The 25,392-nt window shown below is 37.7% G+C and overlaps 1 protein-coding gene across 1 annotated transcript in view; it reads left to right on the forward strand.

The window, feature by feature from the left end:
- Positions 1 to 25,392, forward strand: part of mta1 (metastasis associated 1) — a gene marked incomplete at its 5' end in the record, with an annotated part of 48,386 nt that overhangs the window by 18,723 nt on the left and 4,271 nt on the right. The window contains 11 exon segments of the mRNA XM_014019766.1: positions 3,590 to 3,707; positions 5,268 to 5,370; positions 10,485 to 10,584; positions 12,003 to 12,191; positions 14,976 to 15,050; positions 15,243 to 15,301; positions 16,890 to 17,026; positions 18,191 to 18,342; positions 20,490 to 20,679; positions 21,678 to 21,767; positions 24,485 to 24,631. Coding sequence (XP_013875220.1) covers positions 3,590 to 3,707; positions 5,268 to 5,370; positions 10,485 to 10,584; positions 12,003 to 12,191; positions 14,976 to 15,050; positions 15,243 to 15,301; positions 16,890 to 17,026; positions 18,191 to 18,342; positions 20,490 to 20,679; positions 21,678 to 21,767; positions 24,485 to 24,631 — 1,360 coding nt within the window.

Genomic DNA, 25,392 nt, shown 5'->3' on the forward strand with positions numbered 1-25,392 from the left:
CCTCCATAACACCTCAGCAGTGCCACAGGCTGATTGCCTCCATGCCATGCCGCATTGAAGCAGTCATTTCTGCAAAATGATTCCCCACTAAGTACTGAGTGCATAACTGAACATAATTATTTGAAGGTTGACTTTTTTGTATTAAAAACACTTTCTTTAATTGGTAGGATGAAATATGCTAATTTTTTGAGATAGGGATTTTAGGTTTTTCTTTTTGCCAAAATCAATATTAAAAGAATAAATATATAAATATTATCTGAGAATTATTTTGTGCATTAAATTGAATGAACATGGTCTGGATAGCCCACAGACATACCATAAAAATTTCTAGAGCCCATAATTGGTCTCCTTTAAAACTCTTTCTTCCTTCAGAATGTCATCAGCCAGTGTAGATTAAACAAGGCTCTTCTTACAACTTCAAACCTTCATTAGAGAACACTAAACTATGTACTTTTACTAAGGTCAAATACACCAGTGGTTCCCCAACCTTGTTCCCCGAGGCCCACTATTCTGCATGTGTTAAGGCTCTGTCACACTATAACGTATTAGGCATTTTATGCCAACTTGTGAAAATATTGAAGACTATCTACGTTGAAGATGAAATTAAAAAAAAAAATCAACTAGAAGCCTCTTTCAGCATGTAAATACTGTAATGCTAACAAATTGATACAAATATAAAACTTATTAGTAATTTAGACGATCGATTAATCGATTATTCTGTCGATTAATCAAGTAATCGGACTGAAAAAATTCTCATCTTCTGCAGTCATTACTTGAGCTTATTTTGTGACAAAGTACAATTGTGAAGGGGTAATCCCCACTTGCTGATGATCCTGCTGCAGTAAAATTGCAATACCAGTTGAGATTAGTTAATGATTTAATGAGTTAATTCATGCAATTTAAGCTCCACTTGTTTGTATTTATGTGTGTGGGGTTTGAGGAGGCATTACTTAAAAGCACTGTCATTGAATCATTTTTAACAATCACTGAAAAAGCTAAATTATTGTAATTAATTTTTATGGATTGGAAAGCCGAATGTGATATTTTATGTTAGAAATTTAGTAAGTAAAATGGGTAATATAAAAATCTGGGTGTTGCACATTGAGCTTTGTATAGTTCAAATGTTATTGCTAATAGTAAAAGTAAATTCATATGTTTATTAAGTTTTATTAAGTTCCCATTTTGGGCAATAAAATATTTAGACTGGTTAGCTATAGACGAATATGACAGCAGTGTAATAAATGAAGGCTAATGACAGGTTTCAAAGTCAAAAAAGCAGCAACAAAAATGAAACAAATCCTATTTTTTTATAAACACATTTAAACTTGAAATATTAACTCCAGGTATCGCATTTAAGTTATGATAGAAGCATTTCAACAGATAAATGTGTTTCAGCTCATGCTTTCAATCTGTTGCTGCACACTTAAGGCTTGTTTTGATCATAGAACTGCTACACTGTTAAGAAAGGGAACGTGAACGATACTTGTTAACTTCGGATGTGTTCAGTACATGCATCAGCTGTTTTTGTTCCGGTTCAGAAACAAGGACGTGCAGCGAATTGCGCTTTGTCGTCTTTTCTACTTAGTTTTAAGTTATCCCACACTTTTCACAATTTCTGTCATTTTCTGAGTGCCTCCTTTCGGGACTCTTCGTCTCCTTCCATTGCTAAAAATAGTGCTGAGTATACACGCTTCAACAGTGTAACCTCCTGCTCCTGTAACAGTGCTGTCGACAAAGAGAGAAGTTTGGTCACATGAGCAAAGTTGGACATATCCGTTAGATAACAACGCTCTGAACACATAACTTATAGTGCGTTAGATTTTAGATACCAATGTCTCAGGTAGCGTGGGAGCGAAGTGTGGAGGACAGGGTTTGCTCGCTCAGGACAGGAGCTGCAGGCTGACCGGTGTTTATCCTGCAGACTGCTGCAGCGACATCATAAAGACCCGCCCTGTGCTGCTCTGATTGGATAAAGCTGTGGGGTTCGTTTGATTTGTTGAAAGCAGCGTCTGTTTAAACCTACATCAGACTGGGCGGCTTAAACGAGACCGCAACAGAAAACAAGCAGGTTCTCCGACATGGGCAAAATGACGTCGGTCATGAAATTAGCATATCATGATATAATTTATTTTCCCGGGCAACTTGTTTTTACCGGTATTATCATGAATGATATGATATGGCCCAGCCCTACCTACCTGACCCTAAAACTAACCTAAATCTTGGTCCTAAACCTAACCCCACACCTGTAATTTGCATTTGGATGCGCTTCAGTCCCCACAAGGCTGCTTTTTTTGGGAAAAGTTTCCCCATATTGTATGAAAAACACGCCTAGGATTTATTTATAGGTTTTATCAGAAAGGAAAGTCTTCAGTAAAGCAGTGTGTCAGCCTCACGGACAGAAACAGGAAGGCTTGATAACTGAAAGCTCTGCCTCCCATTCTACTTTTAGGAACTCTTGGAACTAGGGCTGTGTATTGGCAAGAATTTGGCGATACGATACAAATCATGACAGAGGGGTCACGATACGATATATCCCGATATATTGTGATACTGTAAGCAAGGCGATATATCGCGATATTTTGAGATTTTTTTGTCCAAAAATTCTATTAAATAAAAACCTCTTACTGGGGAAAAAAAATGAAAACCAAAATTCATTGTCTCAGAAAATTCTAATGTTACATAAACATGCTTTTGATACATTTAGCTGTGTTCTGCTTTGTATGTATTTTATTTTATTTGTTTAATATTTCTTATTTCATCCATGTTTTCAATTATTAGACTAAATTTGACAATAAATAGTTTGAAAATATATTTTTTGCAGCTTTTAGTTTTTAATATTAATTTACAATATGGTCACCCAACACTTAACAATAGCCTCTACCTCAAGAGGTAGAGTAGCCAAATGTCTGGCTCACTGCTGCCAACTAGTGGTCAGAGGCTGAACTACAACATGAAAATGAACGGCTGGCAGGAAAGTTGACATTTTAAAGCTTAAAAAAAAATCGATACAGGGCTTTAGAATATCGATACAGTATCAGGAAATGAAATATCGCGATATTTCAGTGTATCAGTATTTTCTTACGCCCCTACTTGGAACCAGAAGTAAACCTGCAGTCTGAGAGCGAAGTGCTCTGTTAGGAAAATGTGGGGTCTTTAGTATGAAATCGGTAAGGCATATCTGTGAGATTTCTGGGGTAAAAAACATGATCTGTGAAGAAAAATCCACATCTACAGTTTTGCTTTCAGTTCAGATTTTTTATCATGAATTTATTCTATACACCTGGCCTCAGGTGTTTGTGCCCTGTGGGATCATGGGATTTTTAAATATGTGATTAGGTGCGCTAGACTTATCTAAGAGTGTGTAGGTCTGAGTCTTATGACTTTAAAGATTCTTGTTTCCAGATAAATTATTTAGCATGTTGACCCAGAATGTTCTTTTCACGTACAGTAATGAGACGACGAGAGACCAGTAGAGAGAAAAACACAAACTCACACAGATGCTGCACGCTCTAACCCATTTCTGCCTGCCCATCTTCTTTTCTGATCCTTCCCTCGATCCTCCTGCCTTCCTGCCTGCTGTATTTCCCAGGATGCCTTCTTCTACTCGCTGGTGTATGACCCTCAGCAAAAGACCCTGCTGGCTGATAAGGGGGAGATCCGCATTGGGAACAAATACCAGGCTGACATCACTGACCTCCTAAGGGAAGGTACATCTTAACTTGAATCTTGTTTAAGTTGATGCATTTAAAGTCTCAAACAAGAAAAATATTTTTTCCACTTGTTGGATAGTTTCTCCCACGTAGGCTAGTCTAATTTCGAACAGTTAAAAATTATATATTTTCAACTCAAATTTTAAGAATTAATGTATATCACCTGCTGCCTTTTATGCCAAAGTTTCAAACTATGATTTTATGATGAGAAGTGAAGGCGTTATTGTCTTTTTGGGTAAACCTTTATAAATGACGTTATGCCTGATCTCATGAGAGACTACGTGTTGAGGAAGGCTCTCAGCTACAGTCGCACCAAATTTTAGCTCAACTTCTGTAAACCTGACAGAGTTATAGACATTTTCATGTTGTCTATTATAAATTAGATCTGGAGGTCCTCTTGAATCAGGTTGACACTGAAAGTAAATTTTACCTGACAGAAATGGCACCTTAGTGTGTCAAAGTTTATTCACAAATTCACAATTTTCTTTTTAAACATGGCCAAACTGCTTTACTAGTCCAGAAAAATAATAAATACTGGTTTCTGTGTTTTCACAAAATTCTAAACCTGTGAACATGCATTGACAGCAGGGCTGCGCGGTATATGCAGTAGATGGTAGAAACGGTATGAAGTTGGCCTACGGTAGAAATTTACGCTCTACCGTCATATTGTCATTACGTCATCGGACCTGTGTCAACGGCGAGCACAGAGACAACTGAGCAGGAGAAGTTCGAAATATAATGAAGAAATTCTATCATTTTAAAACACGTATAGAGAGACTAAATCCTCAAAATATTCCCCACCCGCAGTAGGAAAAGTTACGTCAAGTCGCGGGGTCATAATCTCTTCCTCTCCTCTCCTCTCCTCTCGCTGCACGTCGCGCAGAGCGACGCTTAACAACTGTAGTTTTTCCACACCCAATTGTCGGAGAAAAAAACTTGTTTTGTAAAATATTTTTACTCACAGAGATTTATAAAAAAAGACGACATTCGTTCAGCCATAAATCCATCTTGCTAATGTAAAGTCGACTGAAGATGATGAAGATGAGCGCGCAGCAGAGCAGCAGCTGATAAGTTCAGCAGGCAGAAGCTCATTGTTTGGCAGGCAGATATTAAAGCAAAAATGCTGGGTTTAATTAAGATTACAGTTCTCTGCAAAAAAATGCTCTAAAAATTTCATTATCTTTACTTTTTATGATAATTTTCTACCGCGATATATACCGTTACTGTGAAGGGGTACAGTTTATACCGTGATATGAATTTGAGGTCATACCGCCCAGCCCTAATTGACAGCACCATGGGACAAAGAGCTCTGTAAATAACTTGTTAATAAAATTCTGCTCTGTGTTTTAAAGTCTGGTAATTTTTTAGTATGATGGCAAAAACTGATTATTTAAATTTTAAATAATCAGCTTTAACCAAAGTATTCTTTAATAGGAAAAAGTGGAATAAATATGATATTCATTGTAGATTTGATCTTTTTTATATCTTTGTAATTGATCTTGTTTGAACATGTCAGAGAATTACAGGTGTTCTTTTGTTTGTTCTGTGTAATATCAGGTGAAGATGATGAGAGGGACCTGACAAAACTGGAGGAGAAGATTTGGGACCCCAACAGCTCACTAACAGAAAAACAGATCGACCAGTTTTTGGTAGTAGCTCGGTAAGTTAACAGATGCAAAAAAGGGAGAAAATTTTATTAATTTTTGATATTGCTAGTTCAGAAAAATAATTCCAAGTAAAGTATTTACCTAAAACATTTGTTGAGTATGTTGCAAACCCATGTCCCCTGTTGCTTTTAATAGTGAATGTTTGTAGTGTTTTAGATGGCAGTTTTTCTTATACTGGACTTAAACAAGGAATCCATGTAAACCTTAATGTTTTTGGTGCAAGATATTTAAACTGATTATAAGAACAGGGGTAGGTATTTTTTCCCCCTTCCGAGGCGACTTAATGGCTACGTTCACACTGCAGGCAAATCAGACCCAAATCAGATTTTCTTTATGACAGTCTGAACGAGACAAATCCGATTTTTTCTAATCCGACCCAGGCCGTTTCAGTATGTGGTTTTAAATCGGATAYATATCTGATGATTTCAAAGTGACTGCAGTGTGAACGCTCATGTCACATTCATCTGACTTTTTCATCAGGAGGAGGGGGTGAAGGATCGATAAGACACTAACCTCAAGTCTCGCTGTTTAAATCTGTAGCTCCATGTGTTTACAGCTCCAAAACACAAGTCCAGTTGCTTCATCTTTTACTTTTCATTAGTATGATAATAACATGTCCAGCCTGGGTCGCGGAGAGTATCGATCCTAAAGTTAGCTACTCGGTCGATACTTTTTTCCAGCTCGTAGTTTCGTTAAAAAAAAGCTTCACTGGAGCATCCTGGTCAGAGGCAGGTTCAGATATAAACACTGAACTAAAGAAGCAGGTCAGATAATTATTTAATCGGCTCTGATTAAACAACAACTTTCGATTCGATGCGCAAAATGTAGTATCCATGCTAGCTCTGTAAACAAACAAGCCGGCTGATGAGACATCACGTCTTTTACTGCGCATGCGTGTCACATCAGTGCTGTGGAGCGTTCACACAGGGGTCTGATGCAGGTCACATTTAAAATGTAATGTGAACGTTCACACAAAAAGATCGGATTTTTTCAAAAAATCGGAACTGAGCATTAAGACCTGCAGTGTGAACGTAGCCAATGATGGATTCTGGCGAGTGGAGGAAGCAATTTAATCCACCACCTCCCCTATCCAAGCCAGCGCAGTCAGTTCTGCATGTGTCTTCCTCTGGTTTCATAAAATAAATGCGGTCACCCCCACGCTGCTTACAAATTTTACGTAAATCGATTGACAGACCGTCCGTTAGTGGAGTTTGTGAAAACAATACACAACAGCAGCTACTGAAGCTGTAACATCAATACTTACCTCTATCAAAGCCTGCACAATTTATTCTTTGTTTTCCTCTGGCTTCATAAAAAAATTGCAGTCACCCTAGAGCTGCAACTAATGAAACAGTAATCTGCGATTACTGTTTCAATTAGTCAGTTAGTCAGCGGTTATTTTTGTCACAACATCCATCTATGCTGACTGTGGGTGCATCTCCTGTTCCAGCTCTGGTACACAGCTCAGCTCACCTGCTCATCATACCTGTGGATGTCAACCCTGTTATCCACAAGTCCCCGTAACAAATTAACATCTCGACCCATGAAACATATGAATTAGAACCTCAAACTCAATGGCTTACTCAGATGTATTTTAACATTAATACATTTAAACATAATAAATATTAAATTACATAATACAGATTTAACTGCAAGAAGTTATTTAAACAGACAGTTAAAGTACAAATAACTCAAAATATCAGCCACTGGCCTGCAAGGTGCAGACGTAGCTTTGTAAGTCCAAAATATACTGCTTAAAAAAATAAAGGGAACACTCAAACAACACATCCTAGATCTGAATGAATGAAATAGCTCTAAGTACATCAAATTTCTGTGAAATCAAATGGTCCACTTAGGAAGCAACACTGATTGACAAAGGACATTCAGCTTTTTACAGAACAAAGTATTCTATGAGAATATTGTATTCTGCGGGATGAGCAGTAAAGCTGAGTATGTGGGCTGCATATTGCCATACGGCTTATTTTGCGTTCGACACTTGTTTTGAGCTTCTGGTACCCCAGGTGTTTCCAATCAGTTGCTCGTTATAAGGTTTACTATCAAGAAGCATCGTTACATCAAATAAATAATCTACCAAACTCAAACTTCCTTCATTTCTTACTTTTTGTGCTACGTTTAAATGCCAGCGGCCATCTTGGATTTTGATGTGGCAACCCAATCTTTGATAAAGATGTTTTTTACAGCTAGATGCTTCCACACACCAAAATGGAAGTTGGTGCCTCACTTACTTTTCAAACTATCCAGATCACAAGACAGAGTGTTTTCAAGTCTCCTCTTCACTTTGCAACAGGGTAAAAAGAAGAAGAAAACTGGGTCCTACTGAGAAATGATCAGTTTGACAACTTCTTAATGTTAAAATGCACACAATTTAATTAAGTGGAGAAAAGTCATTATTCTTTATTTGAATAATATTTTGCTGCGTTCTGGGCTCATCTTTGTGCATTTATGATTTCAAATGGAAACTTGAAACAGAACTCTTTCAACAATTGTTTCAAATGTTCTTAATTCACATTTAGAGAATGTTTTTAACATTTGCTTTTTCACGTTCTCACAAATTTACCCCCACTTAACATTTCTTAACAATGACTCAGGCAAAATCCCAACCAAAAATGCTTTCACTTTTTTATTTTAGTTTATATAAGGATAAGTTCCTACTAGGGTTGGGCAATATTGGCAAAAAAAAAATCACGATTAATTGTGGTATTTAATCAATAACGATTAATTTGACGATTAATCCCCTGGAGTCCCTGGACACCCTTATGTCCTGGTCACATGACTAATTTAGTGGGAAAGATTTGCTCATCATAAAAATCTGTTCCAAACTGTGTCAAAATTACAGACTTAAGGTTATACATCTAATTTTTAATTGTGTTGATAGATAAATAAATTACAGAACTTTATTTTAATGTTCGTCATATTTGAAGCAGAGAGGAGCAGCGAGCGGACTCTGCCTGCTGGCATTAATGGTATTAATTGTCAAGTGCGAAAAACTAATCGATTAATGTTTTTCTGACGATTAATTGCACACGATATGATTATGCCCAACCCTAGTTCCTACTGCTTTGCCTGTGTGCATAAAAACCTCAATGCTGAATTACAGTGGTTTGCAAAAGTATTCATACCCCTTGAACTTTTCCATATTTTGTCACATTACAACCACAAACATAAATATATTTCACTGGAATTTAATGTGAAAGACCAACACAAAGTGGTATACAATTGTGAAGTGGAAGCAAAATTTTACATGAATCAAAACATTTTTTACAAATAAAAAACTGAAAAGTGCGACGTGCAAAAGTATTCAGCCCCCTTTTCCCTGAGTGCAACCAATTGCATTCAGAAGTTGCCTGATGACTGCTAATGACTCAAAAGGGTCCACCTGTGTGTAATCTAATCTCAGTACAAATACAGCTGCTCCGTGACGGCCTCAGATGTTGGTTAAGAGAATATTGGGGAGCAAACAGCATCATGAAGTCCAAAGAACACACCAGACAGGTTAGGAATATGGTTTTGGAGAAGTTTAAAGCAGGCTTAGGTTATAAAAAGATTTCCCAAGCTTTGAACATCTCACGGAGCACTGTTCAATCCATCATCCGGAAATGGAAAGAGTATGGCACCACAGTAAACCTGCCAAGACAAGGCCGTCCACCTAAACTTACAGGCCGAACAAGGAGATCACTGATCAGAGAGGCAGCCAAGAGGCCCATGGTGACTCTGGATGAAATGCAGAGAGCCACAGCTCAGGTGGGGGAAACTGTCCACAGGACAGCAATTAGTCGTGCACTACACAAATGTGGTCTTTATGGAAGAGTGGCAAGGAGAAAGCCATTGTTAAAAGAAAACCATAAGAAGTCCCATTTGCAGTTTGCCAGAAGCCATGTTGAGGACACAGCAAACATGTGGAAGAAGGTGCTTTGGTCAGACGAGACCAAAATTGAACTTTTTGGCCACAATGCAAAACGCTATGTGTGGCGGAGAAAGAACACTGCACATCACTCTGAAAACACCATCCCCACTGTCAGATATGGTGGTGGCAGCATCATGCTCTGGGGGTGCTTCTCTTCAGCAGGGACCGGGAAGTTGGTCAAAGTTGATGGGAAGATGGATGGAGCCAAATACAGGGCAATCTTGGAAGAAAACCTGTTGGAGTCAGCAAAAGATTTGAGACTGGGGCGGAGGTTCACCTTCCAGCAGGACAACGACCCTAAACATAAAGCCAAAGCTACAATGGAGTGGTTTAAAAAAAGAATATTCATGTGTTAGAATGGCCCAGTCAAAGTCCAGACCTAAACCCAATTGAGAATTTGTGGCAAGATCTCAAAACTGCTGTTCACAAACGCTCTCCATCCAATCTGACTGAGCTTGAGCTGTTTTGCAAGGAGGAATGGGCAAGAATTGCAGTCACTAGATGTGCAAAGCTGGTGGAGACATACCCTAAAAGACTTGCAGCTGTAATTGCAGCAAAAGGTGGCTCCACAAAGTATTGACTCAGGGGGGCTGAATAATTTTGCACATCGCACTTTTCAGTTTTTTATTTGTAAAAAATGTTTTGATTCATGTAAAATTTTGCTTCCACTTCACAATTGTATACCACTTTGTGTTGGTCTTTCACATTAAATTCCAGTGAAATATATTTATGTTTGTGGTTGTAATGTGACAAAATATGGAAAAGTTCAAGGGGTATGAATACTTTTGCAAACCACTGTATATAAATGTTTGATTATTGAGAGAAAATACATTTTCTCTCTGAAACTAACCTCTTAATTTCAGGCTTGACAGCTGTGAAGCTTTACATGCATCATCTTTTATTTATTTTTTTACTTACTGCATCAGACGCTAGCTCCTGCAGAGTCTGCTCAGAAAAAGTCTGGCCCTGATTAAATTTCACCAGTGTCAGTTTCGCATTACACATTTGCCAGAAATATTATGAAAGTCCTTATTTCTGAATACTAATAGGAGTGTTTGGATGTTTATACATCAGAACCCTTGAACACATGAACACAAATGATCACAAAAACATTTTTGCACAGTTTATTAAGCCGAGTTGGATAAAGATCGTTCCTGTGTGTCTCATTATGTTCTCTCTTAGGTCAGTGGGTACGTTTGCCAGAGCTTTGGACTGCAGCAGTTCTGTCCGGCAGCCTAGCCTTCATATGAGTGCTGCTGCAGCGTCCAGGGACATCACATTGGTGAGATACGCATTAGTTAGATCAGCATCACCACCTAAAGATTTAAAGAGTACTGTTGATTACTAGTCGAGTCAAATGTAATATACAAAAGCTTTAGCTTTGGGTTTGTAAAAGCTTTAGGTTTATAGCTGCTTATATTAACAAACACATAGGCCGTACAGGCATGGTCCAAGCATGTTTAGCCCCAAATGTGATCCCTTTAACAAACTAAAACGTTGCACAAAGGCTGCAGGATACGACAAATACCACTGCAGGACTGATCCCGGTCCCTGCCCAACCAGGCATGGACAAAAATTTATATTTTTTTGATAATATCCATTAAATCAAAAAATTATGAAAATAAATGAATAGCATTTTAAAGCATGTAGACAGAGGATAAATCATCATTTCTCCCCCCTGCTGTAATAATAGGACAATTTAGTCATTTTCCCACCTTTTTTCCCCACTTTCAAAATTAGTCTAAAAGGCATTTTTAAGGCTAAATAGCTTTTGTCCAAGCGAGCCAAGTACCTTATTTATTTTTTATTTTTAATACTTTATTTCAATCGAACATCAATTAAAACAATACAAATAATAATTTTGTTGCGTCAAACAGAAAAAACACAACACAGCATGGTCAAATGAAAAGGAGCAGAAAGAAGAAAAAATCTTGTAACATCTGCCCCCATTTATATATATATATATATATATATATATATATATATATATCTTTCAGCATTTACCTAATAATTTAATAAAAAATTAAAAATTAAGAGGTGTTCTACCTACGAAGTACTTTAGCAAAAAATCAAAATTTGTGGTAATGAGATAACACAAAAACTTTAGAGGTCTCAAAAATGCCATTTTTTCTATTTTGGCTTGAATACACTAAAATATATTTTTTCCCAAAACCCATTGAATGTTGAAAACTGTTTAATGGAATTGAACAAAACTTTCAGTGCTCTGTCTTTTCATTGTGTTTAAGTAATGATGTGTACTACTTTTGGTTTTTAAGACATTGTAACTAACATTTATTCTGGTCCTACAACATTTTGTTATGTGCTACAAAATCAGCAACCTCTGTAGCATCAGTGTTATAAGTTACTCTAGCTCTGCATAATGAATCATATAAACAACAACTGTAGTTGTTCACGCACTGTAGTTTTTCTTTTTAACTGTCAGCAATGTTTGCATCTGTTTAATCAGATGTCATATGTTATATACCTGTGTGTAGCCATGTTAATATTTCTGTATAAATATAATTAGTTTGTCCAGTACACGTTTTTCTAATATTTTATCAAATTTTGGACATTCTTGTTTTGGTCAAGTAACCTTTCATGTTGGGCAGAAAACTTGTCGAACCCTGAAAGGCTGCATCACAAATATTATCTGAGCATAATTTATTTAAACGGCCTTCTTTCACACTTTCTTGTGTCAAGTTTCACGCTATGGACACCCTCCACGCTAACGGCTATGACATGACTCGAGCCATTGCAGCGCTGGTGCCTCAGGGTGGGCCTGTTCTCTGCAGGGATGAAATGGAGGAGTGGAGCGCGTCAGAGGCCAACCTGTTTGAAGAGGCGCTCGAGAAATACGGCAAAGACTTCACAGATATCCAGCAAGATTTTGTGAGTGGCAAAACCAAAAGAGATGCATTTAGGGAAGTACGAGTCTTGATTCTGAAAAGATGTTGTGTAAACTATAAATGGGAACAAGAGCAATGCTTTGCATATTTTATAAACCCATATTTTTTATTTACAGTAAAACTTTCTCTAACCCAGAGGTGCTAAAATGGACATGCTGGTATTTTTTTAACAATAACGAGCCAGAATAAAATGCGAGTAACGACTTTCTACTTCTTACCTTTTTAAAAATGTATGCAGTTCAAAGTACAGATACTTGTGTAAAAATATAAGGAGTAGAAGTCAAACATGAGCTGAAAAAGAATTACTTAAAGGCACAGTGTGTAGGATTTTGTCAATTCTTTTAGCCGAAATTGAGATAATCACTAATGACAATAATAAAAAACAGGGTTGTCCAGCGGACAACCTGTTGACAAAACCTGGTTGTCCGCAAAACATTTTGGTTGTCCAAAAGAATCTCAAGAAAAATGTAATTTAACAAGTATATTCTTCTGTCGGCAAAGTTTATTATATATAATTGTTCTCAGTCAGCCAGGTTGACAGGAGCTGCATGAATAAAATTTCCTCATTCTCTTCTTTTGAAATAAAGTTCACCATTCATAAGCTTCTTTCTGCTCATAGGTCAAACATTTTCACTTAAATAGGAGTATACTGTGTACATGACCTTATTAAAAGTTACAGTTTAGTATTCTGTTCGGTTTTACCAAGTTTTTTTCTCCTTTTCATTTTTACAAATGATGGACACCCGCGGCAGAGAATTTTAATCAAGTTCTTTTATTCTTGATCTGGTTGTCTGAAACGAAAATAGGTTGTCTCGGACAACCTAAACAATGGTTATTCTACCCCTGAAAAACATGTCTAATCATTGCAGACAAAGACCTTGTTTTATTATTTTTACCTTATAAAAAGCTGTTTATATCTCCATGGTCGCGGGTCGCCACYAYAKKSMRCCGCCATCTTGTCTACGAAGGCTCATGAAGGACAAACTCCGGTGGCGGCGTCAAAAACGGTTTTAGTTGTAATACTATAAATGTAATATTTGTTGTCTGTCATTGTAGCTGGGATAATTTTACTTATTAAAGCTCATAATCTTACCACTTGAAACATCACTAGCCCTGAAGCTGCTGGTAGACATCGCGGTTGGAATTATCAAAGGTTTTTGACACCTGAGAGACACCGTAGCAACTCCTTTGTGTTTGGAAGGAGGGGGGTGGGGGTGGGGGGAGGACCAGGGAGGATGGTTCAACCACTCAACCACTAGATGTCGCTGAAAACAACAAATCCTACACACTGTRCCTTTAAGTAAAGTACAGATAAACAAAATTTCTACGTAAATACAATAACAAAGCATTTGTACATACTTTACAAATCTGCCACAGAACCACGGGTTGCTTTTTCACAAGTCGGTCTGCCCGGCTCAGGCCTGGCTCTGATACTACCTTGCTTGGTGGCTTAGAGGGGTGTCAGCTCACTTTACCCCCCTTACCACCTATGTATTTATTCTGAATGATCCGAGGAGGACAGAACAGCCGTCAGTCCTGGACTGAGCTGTCTTCTGAATGAGGCTTCAGACTTGTTTTAGTGCAGTGGTCCCTGAGGGCTCAAATACCGCGGGGATCCAATACTGACTTACAGCTCAGATTTCTCAATATTTATGAAGTATTTTGTTAATGATAAAATGTAGATGATAGAATATTTAAAGTCTTCCCAATTTCTTACTGAGGAACATTATTATAAAATTATTATTTTGCAGACCGTTGAACCTCTTGTTGCTAATTGAGTTGATTAGTTTCAAAATGCTTCTCCACTTGTTTTTAATAATAACCCCGAAGGTCACATCCTTTTGTGGCTCCTGTCTAACTAACTTGAGATGTGTTGTTCCCATTATATTCACATTTACTTTGTCTTTCCTTAGAAACTACAATTTTTGGGGTTTAAGCATTTGAAATGTTTATTATTATAATGCAGATTGAGACAAAAGAAAAGTGGCAGCTGTTCAGTGCTTTAATATCTTTAGTAGTTTTTCCCATTTGCAGGAACCTCAAAGAAGATGTTTGGCCTTTATTTCTGTATTTAATTTCTTACTTCAGAATGTATTAGAAGGCAGCATTGCTGTCTCCCCAGTTTTAGGAGTAAAAAGGTTATTTCAAGAAACAATGAGCACAGACCTCTTGAACATTTTAAATGAATGGTGACGCTTAAAGCCAAGACAGAGAGGCTGTAGCTCCTCATGGACTAATGTTCGTTCAGCCGGAGAAGAATGGTGCTGCAGTTAGCAGATGTTTTTAATCCACAGTGGGCTTTCACTGTGTGCGTGACTCTGCCACCTGGTGGCTGACTTCTGTCTGTGCTGCTCATGTTTCTTCTCAGACCTGCTCTTATACATCCGGACGACACCACCATCACGGGTGGGGCCACGGTTAAAGGCTTACTTCAGCTCAGTTTCCTTTCAGACTTGCTAAAAGGATCTTAATTCAAGCAGTGTAACTACAGAAAGTATATAATGTTTCTTTGTCAGACAGCTTTAGTTTTGTGGGAGCATTTTCTCAAAAATGTTCTATAAAAATGTTAATTGGCCACTCGACCTTAACAGTAATTAAATATCAAATCAGTGATAATTTTTCTCTTGGTTAATCAGCTAATTGTTTCAGTCAATTTTTTTCCTTCATGGTTTTATCTGTGACTTTTGTGATTGTGACCAAGTTTAAAATCTGCTGCATGACAACAACTCCTCTAAAACCACTTTTGTTTTGTTGTATCTTCTTCTAGTTGCCCTGGAAATCACTGACAAGTATAATTGAGTATTACTATATGTGGAAAACCACTGACAGATATGTTCAGCAGGTAACTTCTATCATACTAATGTTACATTATTTTCTACTATAATATTAATTATGTTAATATCAACTATACACGTTATACAACACTTTGTGTTTTGTTAAACTTTCAAATCCAGATATATTTCACATTGGTGTTAAGGATCAGGTTTAAGTCTGAGTTTTTGTTTTCTCTCTCCTCCACCTTTTTCTGCTTCAGAAACGATTAAAAGCAGCCGAAGCAGAGAGCAAACTGAAGCAGGTTTATATCCCCAACTAGTGAGTACTCTTTTTTTTTTTTTACCTTTTTTCTTTTCAAGATATAGTATGCACAAACACTACCTGACAATAAGAAAAAATAAATAAAAAAGATACTTTGATGTGTGGAAGAAAAAAGAAACATGTTTGTTGTTTTTGCAGTGTGTGCAAAGTGCACCAACTCCAATCAGAAAGAGATCTTGTGTGAACAACTTTTAACAGCACTAAATCTTGGGATATTCTATAGTTTTATCAAAGAAATGCCACACCAAATGTATGCTGCATTTAGATCACAAGATCGTCCAATAAAATGTTAATTTCTGCTGTTTTATTTTGGCTTTATACAGTCTGGTCCATAAATATTGAAACATCAACGTGATTCTCATCTTTTTGGCTATAAATACCGCCAAGATAGATTTGAAATAAAATAAACAAGATGTGCTTCAACTGCAGACTTTCAGCTTTAATTTAAAGGTATTTACATCCAAATCATGTGAACAATGTACGAATTACAAGTTTAGTTTAGTTTAGTTTAGATTATTTCAAACATGTATACAAAACAAAACAAAAAATGATAAAAACTGAAAACAAAGTTAACAAAATTAACATATTTGAAAGGGAATGGGAAGAAGTCAAAAACGTATTTAATCCCACCCTTCTCCGAAGCTTATAAACAAAAAAATGTTAAAAAAAATAATCGAACGATTGGCTGCTTAACTGGTCAGATGTGTGTTATTTCCTCATTATCCCATTTACTGTACATGGAGCAGAAAACAGGTCTAGAGTTTGTTTCAAGTGTTGGGTGTGCATTTGGAATCTGTTGCTGTCAGCTCTCAGTACGAGATCCAAAGAGCTGTCATCGTCAGTGAAGTAGGCCAGCATTAGACCAAAAAAATCACAACAAACCCATTAGAGACAGAAATGGCCAAATCAACTGTTCGAAACATTCTTTAAAAAAAAAAAACACCCCTGTGAGCTCAGCTCAAGTCAAGATTTGCAACCAAAATATTCAAATGTGAAAGTTTGATTTGTTTATTTTGTCCCATTACTTTTGGTCTTTTAAAAGGTGGGATGTACATCTACAAAAGGCTATAATTCAGCATCGTTCACATGATTTGGATGTACCTGCCTATACCTTCAAATTAAAGCTGAAAGTCTGCAGTTAAAACATATCTTGTTTCATTTTGAATCCAACATGGTGGTGTTTACAGAAAAAAGATGAGAAATGTGTAGCTGTCCCAATATTTATGGACCTGACTGTACATAAAAAGTCACATTTGTTAATGAATAGTACCAGCACTAACACTTGGACCCTGTCCACATGGAGCATTTTTCATAAAAACACAGGTTTTCAGCCGTGTTAGCCTTGCATCTTCAAGAAAATAACTTCTTGGGAGCTAATACATAGTTTGTTTTTTAACTAGATTTTCAGTGACAAAATCCTGGAATGCTCCCATGTGGACAAAGCTTTAAAGTAGAAAATTTGTTAAATTGGTTGTGTATTATGACGGTATATATTTTAATAATAAATTACCTGAGATCTCATTGGCACTGCAAAGACTGCCTGTTTTACATTTGCTTCTTTGTCTCTGTTCATGTGCCCTGTCAGTAACAAGCCAAACCCGAACCAGCTGAGCAACAACGTAAAGCCAGCTCTTTTAAATGGAGCAGCAGGTGCAGGGGCCCCTGGACCACCAGGCTCAGGGCAGACCCCGGGCCTGGGCAGAGCCTGTGAAAGCTGCTACAGTAAGTCTTTCATTTATCTAATAGCACTGTCATTTTATACTTATGTTTTATTATGATTAGAAAATTATTGTTTGGTAAATTACAAGAGTCTTAGTTCAGTTTAACTGGTAGATTTAGAAAAATCATTGATCCGTCAGTCAGCTGCTGTTTTATGGTCATTTTTAAGTTTGGTTATTCACAAAGACATAAATAGACTTGGTTGAAATATAGCGTACAATGAACTTAAAATGAAAGGCCTTGTATTCCAGGGGCAATGTTATGTGTTTCTCAGGCATTTATTTAAATACTATAACAGAAAAAAGTATCTATGTCACCTTTAGTTGTTATTAAAATGCTGTTTTTATGTTTAAATAGCAAATAAACTTGTCTTCTCATCACTTCCTCCTCTAAACGCCTTGAAATTGACCTCTGTCTCTTTAAGAACCACCTTCCACTTCTATCCAGTGGGTTTCGGTCGGGGGTGGGTCCGCGTGTGCGCTATGATGCAGTTTACTTGGCATCTGAAAATACATTTCCTCAAAGGTGTTTTGAATCTGAAAAGAGAGAAGTAGTGGATCTCAGCAGACAGTTTAAGTTTCACTTTCACTTTGCTCTGTTACTGCCGAGAGCCTGCAGGAGTCATGGACGGGGTGTGTGGGGCGGGGGGTGGGAGGTGTGCTCCGTGATGAGGAAGTTCGGCTTAAAGACACGTCTTAGGGGCGTTTCTGGTACCAAAAGGCGTTTCTGGTCTCCACCTGTTGTTTTGCTCCTCAGCATGGCTTCCTAAAAACACTGCAGGATTTCTCAAACATGCATGAATGAGTCAAAGCAAGGCTTTGGGCATGTTTTTTATGAGAGTATAACATTATAACATGATATAAAACTCAAAGTTGATTTTACATGATATTGCCCCTTTAAAGAAATGCATATCACCTGCTGCCTTTCATGCACCAAGTACTGGTATACAGAAGTAGTAAGATTGACAAAGTGAATGACAAAGGTAAAAAAAAACAACAACAGGAAAATAATTGTGTAAATGCTGAATCAGCATCTGCATTGTTTTTAAAGTTTGGCCCGTTCATGTTTGCATTTGTGATTAAATAAAAGCTTTTCTGTCTTCCACTCTGTCCTCACTTTATTTTGGGAAAGTCTGAGCTCCTCACCCGTGTGGTTTTATGTTTGCAGCCAGCAGCTCGTACCAGTGGTACTCGTGGGGACCTCCCAACATGCAGTGTCGTCTGTGTGCCTCATGTTGGACCTACTGGAAGAAATACGGAGGCTTAAAAATGCCCACAAGACTAGACGGCGAGAGGCCAGGACCCAACCGCACCAGCACGGTACAAGCTAACTTCAAACAAACACGTCTTCCTGAATACTGGGTTCACTTCAAGCTATTCTCAAATGTTTTTCTTTGCCTTTCTTTTTTTTTTGTCAGCCTGAAGCTCATTGCTGTGAAAATAACACTCTTATAATTCAGTCTCAAGTTAACTGAGCCACTGTTTTTTAAAGCAGTTTTTAAAACATTCAGAAAACCTGTTTATATGTTTTACATTTTTAGAAAACAGAAAACAAAATTTGCTGTTTTTGGGAGTTTTTTCCCCTGACTTTTTTTTTCTATTTCAGAAATTCATGCTTTATGATTTAAGCACATTCTTATTATGTATTAAAATTTAAAAAAATTTGTATTAGTATTAACATATTTTAAAATACACTCACCGGCCACTTTATTAGGTACACCTGTCCAACTGCTCGTTAACACTTAATTTCTAATCAGCCAATCACATGGCGCAACTCAGTGCATTTARGCATGTAGACATGGTCAAGACAATCTCCTGCAGTTCAAACCGAGCATCAGTATGGGGAAGAAAGGTGATTTGAGTGCCTTTGAACGTGGCATGGTTGTTGGTGCCAGAAGGGCTGGTCTGAGTATTTCAGAAACTGCTGATCTACTGGGATTTTCACGCACAACCATCTCTAGGGTTTACAGAGAATGGTCCGAAAAAGAAAAAACATCCAGTGAGCGGCAGTCCTGTGGGCAGAAATGCCTTGTTGATGCCAGAGGTCAGAGGAGAATGGGCAGACTGGTTCGAGCTGATAGAAAGGCAACAGTGACTCAAATAACCACCCGTTACAACCAAGGTAGGCAGAAGAGCATCTCTGAACGCACAGTACATCGAACTTTGAGGCAGATGGGCTTCAGCAGCAGAAGACCACACCGGGTGCCACTCCTTTCAGCTAAGAACAGGAAACTGAGGCTACAATTTGCACAAGCTCATCGAAATTGGACAAGAGAAGATTGGAAAAACGTTGCCTGGTCTGATGAGTCTCGATTTCTGCTGCGACATTCGGATGGTAGGGTCAGAATTTGGCGTCAACAACATGAAAGCATGGATCCATCCTGCCTTGTATCAACGGTTCAGGCTGGTGGTGGTGGTATCATGGTGTGGGGAATCTTTTCTTGGCACTCTTTGGGCCCCTTGGTACCAATTGAGCATCGTTGCAACGCCACAGCTTACCTGAGTATTGTTGCTGACCATGTCCATCCCTTTATGACCACAATGTACCCAACATCTGATGGCTACTTTCAGCAGGATAATGCGCCATGTCATAAAGCTGGAATCATCTCAGACTGGTTTCTTGAACATGACAATGAGTTCACTGTCCTCAAATGGCCTCCACAGTCACCAGATCTCAATCTAATAGAGCATCTTTGGGATGTGGTGGAACGGGAGATTCGCATCATGGATGTGCAGCCGACAAATCTGCGGCAACTGTGTGATGCCATCATGTCAATATGGACCAAAATCTCTGAGGAATGCTTCCAGCACCTTGTTGAATCTATACCACGAAGAATTGAGGCAGTTCTGAAGGCAAAAGGGGGTCCAACCCGTTACTAGCGTGGTGTACCTAATAAAGTGGCCGGTGAGTGTACATTTCAAATCAGCTGAGCATTCAGTGCTTTATGGTACTTAAAAATCTGCATGTTTGTCTTTTATAAATGAAAATAATGCTTTTTAAGCAGTTACGTAGGGTGGTCAAGAATTTCCCATAAGGAATGAGAATTGTCATAAAATTAAAGGATAATAAAAGTGTTAACACAAAGTTAACAAGTTACAATAAAGCATTTTTTTATGATTAAGTTGAACTGTTCCTCTTGAAAATATTGATTTACAATTAAGTTGTATGACTGGAAGGTGTATCGGTGCTATGTATGTTTTTATTTACAAGTATGGTTTTGCTTCATTAATATTTATTGTTTCTTTACTTTTGAACACATATTGTTTGAAATGGTAAAGAATTGATAATTAACAGTCCTGTAACAGAGAAACTTGTACATTTCTCTAAAGTTAGCCTCCATAAATTAGGTCAAAATTGAATAAATCACAAAATTCTTCTTCTTACTAATAAACGTCTTCTGAAACTGTGCAAGTAACTACGTTAAAGGTTTGAAACTTACTTCTAGACGTTGACCTGTTTATTTCAGAGCCCTCATGGCCTTCCCCTTCGGCACAGCGGCAGCCCCAAGTTTGCTGTGAAGACCCGACAGGCGTTTTACCTGCAGACCACCAGTCTGACACGGGTTGCACGGCGCCTCTGCCAGGACATCATCCGGCCTCGATACATGGCCAGACACCCCTACCTCCCTGTCAACACAGCAGCCATCAAAGCAGAATGTAAGGAGCTAACACAAAAAGGGAAAGTAGCATCTTTTAGAGGAATTCATATCACCTGCTGCTTTATATGTCAAATTACTAACCAGGATCTTTACTGCTCTGTTATCTCTTTGAGTCTGAGTTGAGGTTGACTTAGCTCAATAACTGTAAAAAAATGACTGAATACAGCCATGTTTGTGTGTGTTTTTTAATTAGCTGTGACAGCTATTTTTAGTCTGATTAAGTTTTTCAGTTGTACTCATCAGTGATTAATTTCCGAGTTTCTCTCAAATCCATCCAGTGGTTCATGAAATGATTTTGCCAAAAGACTGGCAGGTTTACCATCACAATTGGTATCAAAATATTAAAAGTGTCTCAGTCTGTTGGCACTCAGTGTGTGTGTTGTGGATTAGTCCCAGCTACTACTACACCATTTTGAGCTCAGTGTGTAAAATGAGTTAAAGCCATTTTGTGTTTGCAGACGTTTGTCAGGTGTGACATCCATCTCACATCAGGTTGAGATGATTAGCTCTAGATGCACATTCAGTTATTACTTTCTGACTGTTTCACCACGATTTGCCCTCTGGTTTAGGAGATATTTTGCTGAAAAACTAGCTTGGTAGAAACCAGCCCCGCTCTGTTTTGTACAGAGGGTCTGGAACCTCAGCTGTTGAGAAGCGATTGCTTGCTGGAAGCGTGGAATCTGTTGAAGTTTAAAATGATTGGATCTGATTTACCCAGTCGCTAACCGTGACGTATGTAGTACAGACTAAAACTGTGTCAAACAAACATACTTAAATTATCCCCAGATTCTCCTACCTGTGAGTGAACAACCTTTGAGTTCTTATAATGAAATAAACACATTCTGTACTTTATGCATCGGCAAGATTAAACAGCTAATAACACTCATTTGAATGTTAAAAATTCTTTGCTATACCAAACGCCGGAAACTAATTCTTTTTGTTTTTCTTTATCGATTTTATTGTTAATGACTGTATTTTGTCACTGAATGTTTGTAGGTGCCCTGCGGTTACCAGATAAGCCAAAAACGCTTCCGCAACACAAACCCATCGACCGTAAACCTCTGGAGTCTGTGGTTCGCTATTTGGGTAAGAAGAAGTCTTTCACCAGGATGTTTAGTTCTGGTTTGTTTGGTCATGTTTTGATCTACTACTTGAATCTAGATCATTTATATTTTTGATGTAGTTATAGTCCAACACTTCCATACACTCAGGAATGGATGTCATGTTAATTTATGAGGTTTCTAATGTTTTATTTGAACCAGGTTGAATGGTTATACAACTTCAGTGGTTTTTAAAAACGATTTTTTTCCTTATGTTTTGTTTCCATCAACAAACAGATTCATCCTGCTGATATTAGACCACTCTTTTTCTCGGGCAGAATTACCAGATTAACAGGCTTTTAATTATAGCCCAGACGTTTTCAGTCAGGTGGAAGTCGAGGCTTTGGGAGTGCTGCTCCAGAAGCTTTATGTTCGCCTGTTTTCTCCTATCAGAAAGCAGGTCTGATGTGTGTTTGAGATCATTGGGCCTCATGCAAGAACATGTTCGTATTCTTCTCCTAAATTTCTCTTACTTTTGTTCGTACAAAGGGTTCGTATGAACATGTCACGTCAGATTCAACAAACTCTTCTATCTTCAGGAAAAGTGTGTAAATGAGCTGTGTAATTTCCCCCTGTCGTATCCAGCTGCTCGTGCACGCGAGAGGAGATTAGCATAATTACCACCCCAAAAACACCATATAAGGCTATGTTTCCTGCCTCAGATATCAGGAAGTGTTCATTCATGAAAATGACAGCGAAAACTAAAAAGAAGAACTTTACGAGTTCAGAGATTGAAGTCCGTCTGTCAGAGATCCAGAAAAGAAAATCTGTCATTTTTAGCAGGTCAGCTGTGGAATAAAAAGAGCTGCTAAAAGTATAAACAACTGTGTTAAATCATGTTCATTTATGCAGAAGCACCGTAAAATAACTTTATCCCTGTAGTTTTTCCACAGACAGAATAACCTATCGATTTATAGGTAATTGTTTCAGCTGTAGGCCTACAGTCCACAAAATTCTTATTTTTTATGTAGAAAAACTACCAGAATAATATAATTTTGAATATTTACTTCAAATGTAAATAGACACAAGTGCACACAAGAAATCTGGAAATTATAGTTATTTTTAGGTTAAATTTTGTCCTACAAAAGCTACTGGAAACATTTACCAGTGTTCCTCTGTAAAAACTACCAGTAAATTTTATAGAAACTTATAATTTCCTGTATCTTTTTGCAGACTGTAGGCTAAATTTGAAGTAAACTACTCAAAACAGAAAATATATTTATTGATAGCTTTTGGAAAACTACCAATAAATATGATATAATAACTACCAATGTAACAGTTTTGGGACCCAGTAATGTCAATGTAAGCATATGTGTTTTGATATACTGTAGGGTTTATGAGCTATAAGTCAGAAATTACAGTAATTTTTCCATATAACCCAGTAAATGTGATAATCTTGAATATGCAGCATTGCACATGTGAAACAGGCGGGCAGATCTGTGCACTCGTGCACACTCCCTTTATGAGATGGATCTGTCTCCATAAGAGCATCACTATGTGTTTCTGAAATGAACATGTTTCAAAATAAAGTTGAGATTCTCAGGCCTTGTTTAATCATGAGGCGCTTTCATAATAGGGTTGGGCAAAATTGTATTGTGTGCAATTAATTGTCAGAAAAACCTAAATCGATTATTATTGTTTGTTTTTTTTGTTTGTTTGTTTTGTCACTTGATGATTAATATGATTAATGCCACCCTGCAGACTGACTGGGGATTTCCCTGGTCAGCTCGCTTGGTGCTCCTCTCTAATTCAAATATGATGACCATTTTAACAAAAGTTTTGCAATTTATTTATCATAACTCTGGTTTTACTTGGTCTATCAACACAACTTAAAAGTTGATGTATAGCCTGAAGTCTATACTTTTGACACAGTTTGGAAGGAACTCCAGGGGATTAATCGTCATGTTAATCCTTATTGGCTAAATCCCGCAATTAATCGTGATTCATTTTTTTGCCAAAATCGCCCAACCCTGTTCCATAATACAGGTCTGCAAAATGTCTGCACAGATGAGTCCAATTTGATTCTTCCTTTGGCCGTTCATAAATCTTTGATATAACCGGCCACATCCGGCACAGACATGAGTTTTCAGGAATGAAGCGATCAATGTGGAACTTAAAGCGTGGACCTAAACTCATCTGTGTTCATGTAGAGCATAAAGCATTAAATGTGTGACGGACGTCTCCCTTGTTTCATTTTCCAAACGTAAATGGCCGAAGTTTAGTGTCTCTTTGTGATTAACACTTTTTTAAAAGCTAAATACAAAGTTGCTGTGCCTCATCATCCTGGGTAATCTGTTGGTGGTTGTTTAATCCCACGACCAGATGGTTGCACAGACCATATGTCATTAATTCATCACATCATTGAGCCACAGCACCGGATTACAGTTTCACATGTCCATAACTTCACTCTGTGGCACAAAGGTGCACCAGGGTAGGGTTGGTTTTCATCCCACCTCGGGTCATTCAGAATCACCTTCATAAAGCAAATTAAAGCAGCTTCAAAACGTGAGGCTCAGTTCTACAAGAACAATTATTATCAAAAACTGTCTAAATTGCAACAGGGATTGTCATTGTTTTTCAATAAATACACATGATGGAAGCCTTTTTAGATTTAGTTTTTCATATAAACTTATTCCTATTTGTTACGTTTTCTTTTCTTTTGAATTATTCTCTTCATTATCTGTCATTATTCTTGTTTTACAGAAGCACATCCACGTCCATTCAAACCCGACCTGCCGACTCGTGGAGGCTCAATCTCTACAGGCAGCTTGACCCCCATCAAGTCCTCCCCCATCCTGAACAACGGCTCCCCCACCATCCTGGGCAAACGCACCTACGAACAGCACAACGGTCTGGATGCTTTGTGTTTGCTTTGTCAGCTTCAGAGTTTTCCACCTTAACTCTGTAGTTGAAGAACATCTGATTCACAATAATAAATATCTGTAGCTGTTAAAGTTCCACATTTATTATTTAGATTTAAAAAATTATAATTTGTTTAAGCTTGAACATTTTTACCTTTCTTTGACTGTTTCACATGACGTCACATTTAAATTTATTGGGATTGAAAAAAAGCTGCAGTTTTTAATCCCGTTAGTTTTAGTGGGATTTATTCAAAACAGGTTTAGCATAAATGATGTATGTGTAAAACACTGTATGTAGATGATATGAATTCAAACAACTTTGGCCTTTATGTATTTATTTTTTATTTTATTGTTTAATTAATGTTTCCGTTTCCCACTTACATAAAAGAAAGGCAGACTGAGTCTAATCTAGAGAGCGAGATTATGTAAAGAGAGAGGGGGGATTGGAGAAGAATCAGCCGTGGAGTCTTCAGTCTGTGTTGTCATGGTCACAGCGCTGAGAAGTAGGGCTGCAACGATTAATCGATTAATCGACGACTGATCGATTATTAAAATAATCAACTAATTTAATAATCGATTAATCGTTTTCTTTTTTTTTTTGTTCTTTACTTTGTTTTTCTCCAAACTGCTTTGACACCTTCCACTGCCACATCTACCTTTCTGTCCTTGACACACATGCACAGTAGTGTAACTGGGGTAGGCCGTGGACGTCACAAGACATTATACAGACAGGCTCTGGTATCATGGCTA

Source organism: Austrofundulus limnaeus, unplaced genomic scaffold (genome assembly GCF_001266775.1).
Source record: "Austrofundulus limnaeus strain Quisiro unplaced genomic scaffold, Austrofundulus_limnaeus-1.0 Scaffold230, whole genome shotgun sequence".
Classification (NCBI taxonomy): Eukaryota; Metazoa; Chordata; class Actinopteri; order Cyprinodontiformes; family Rivulidae; genus Austrofundulus; species Austrofundulus limnaeus.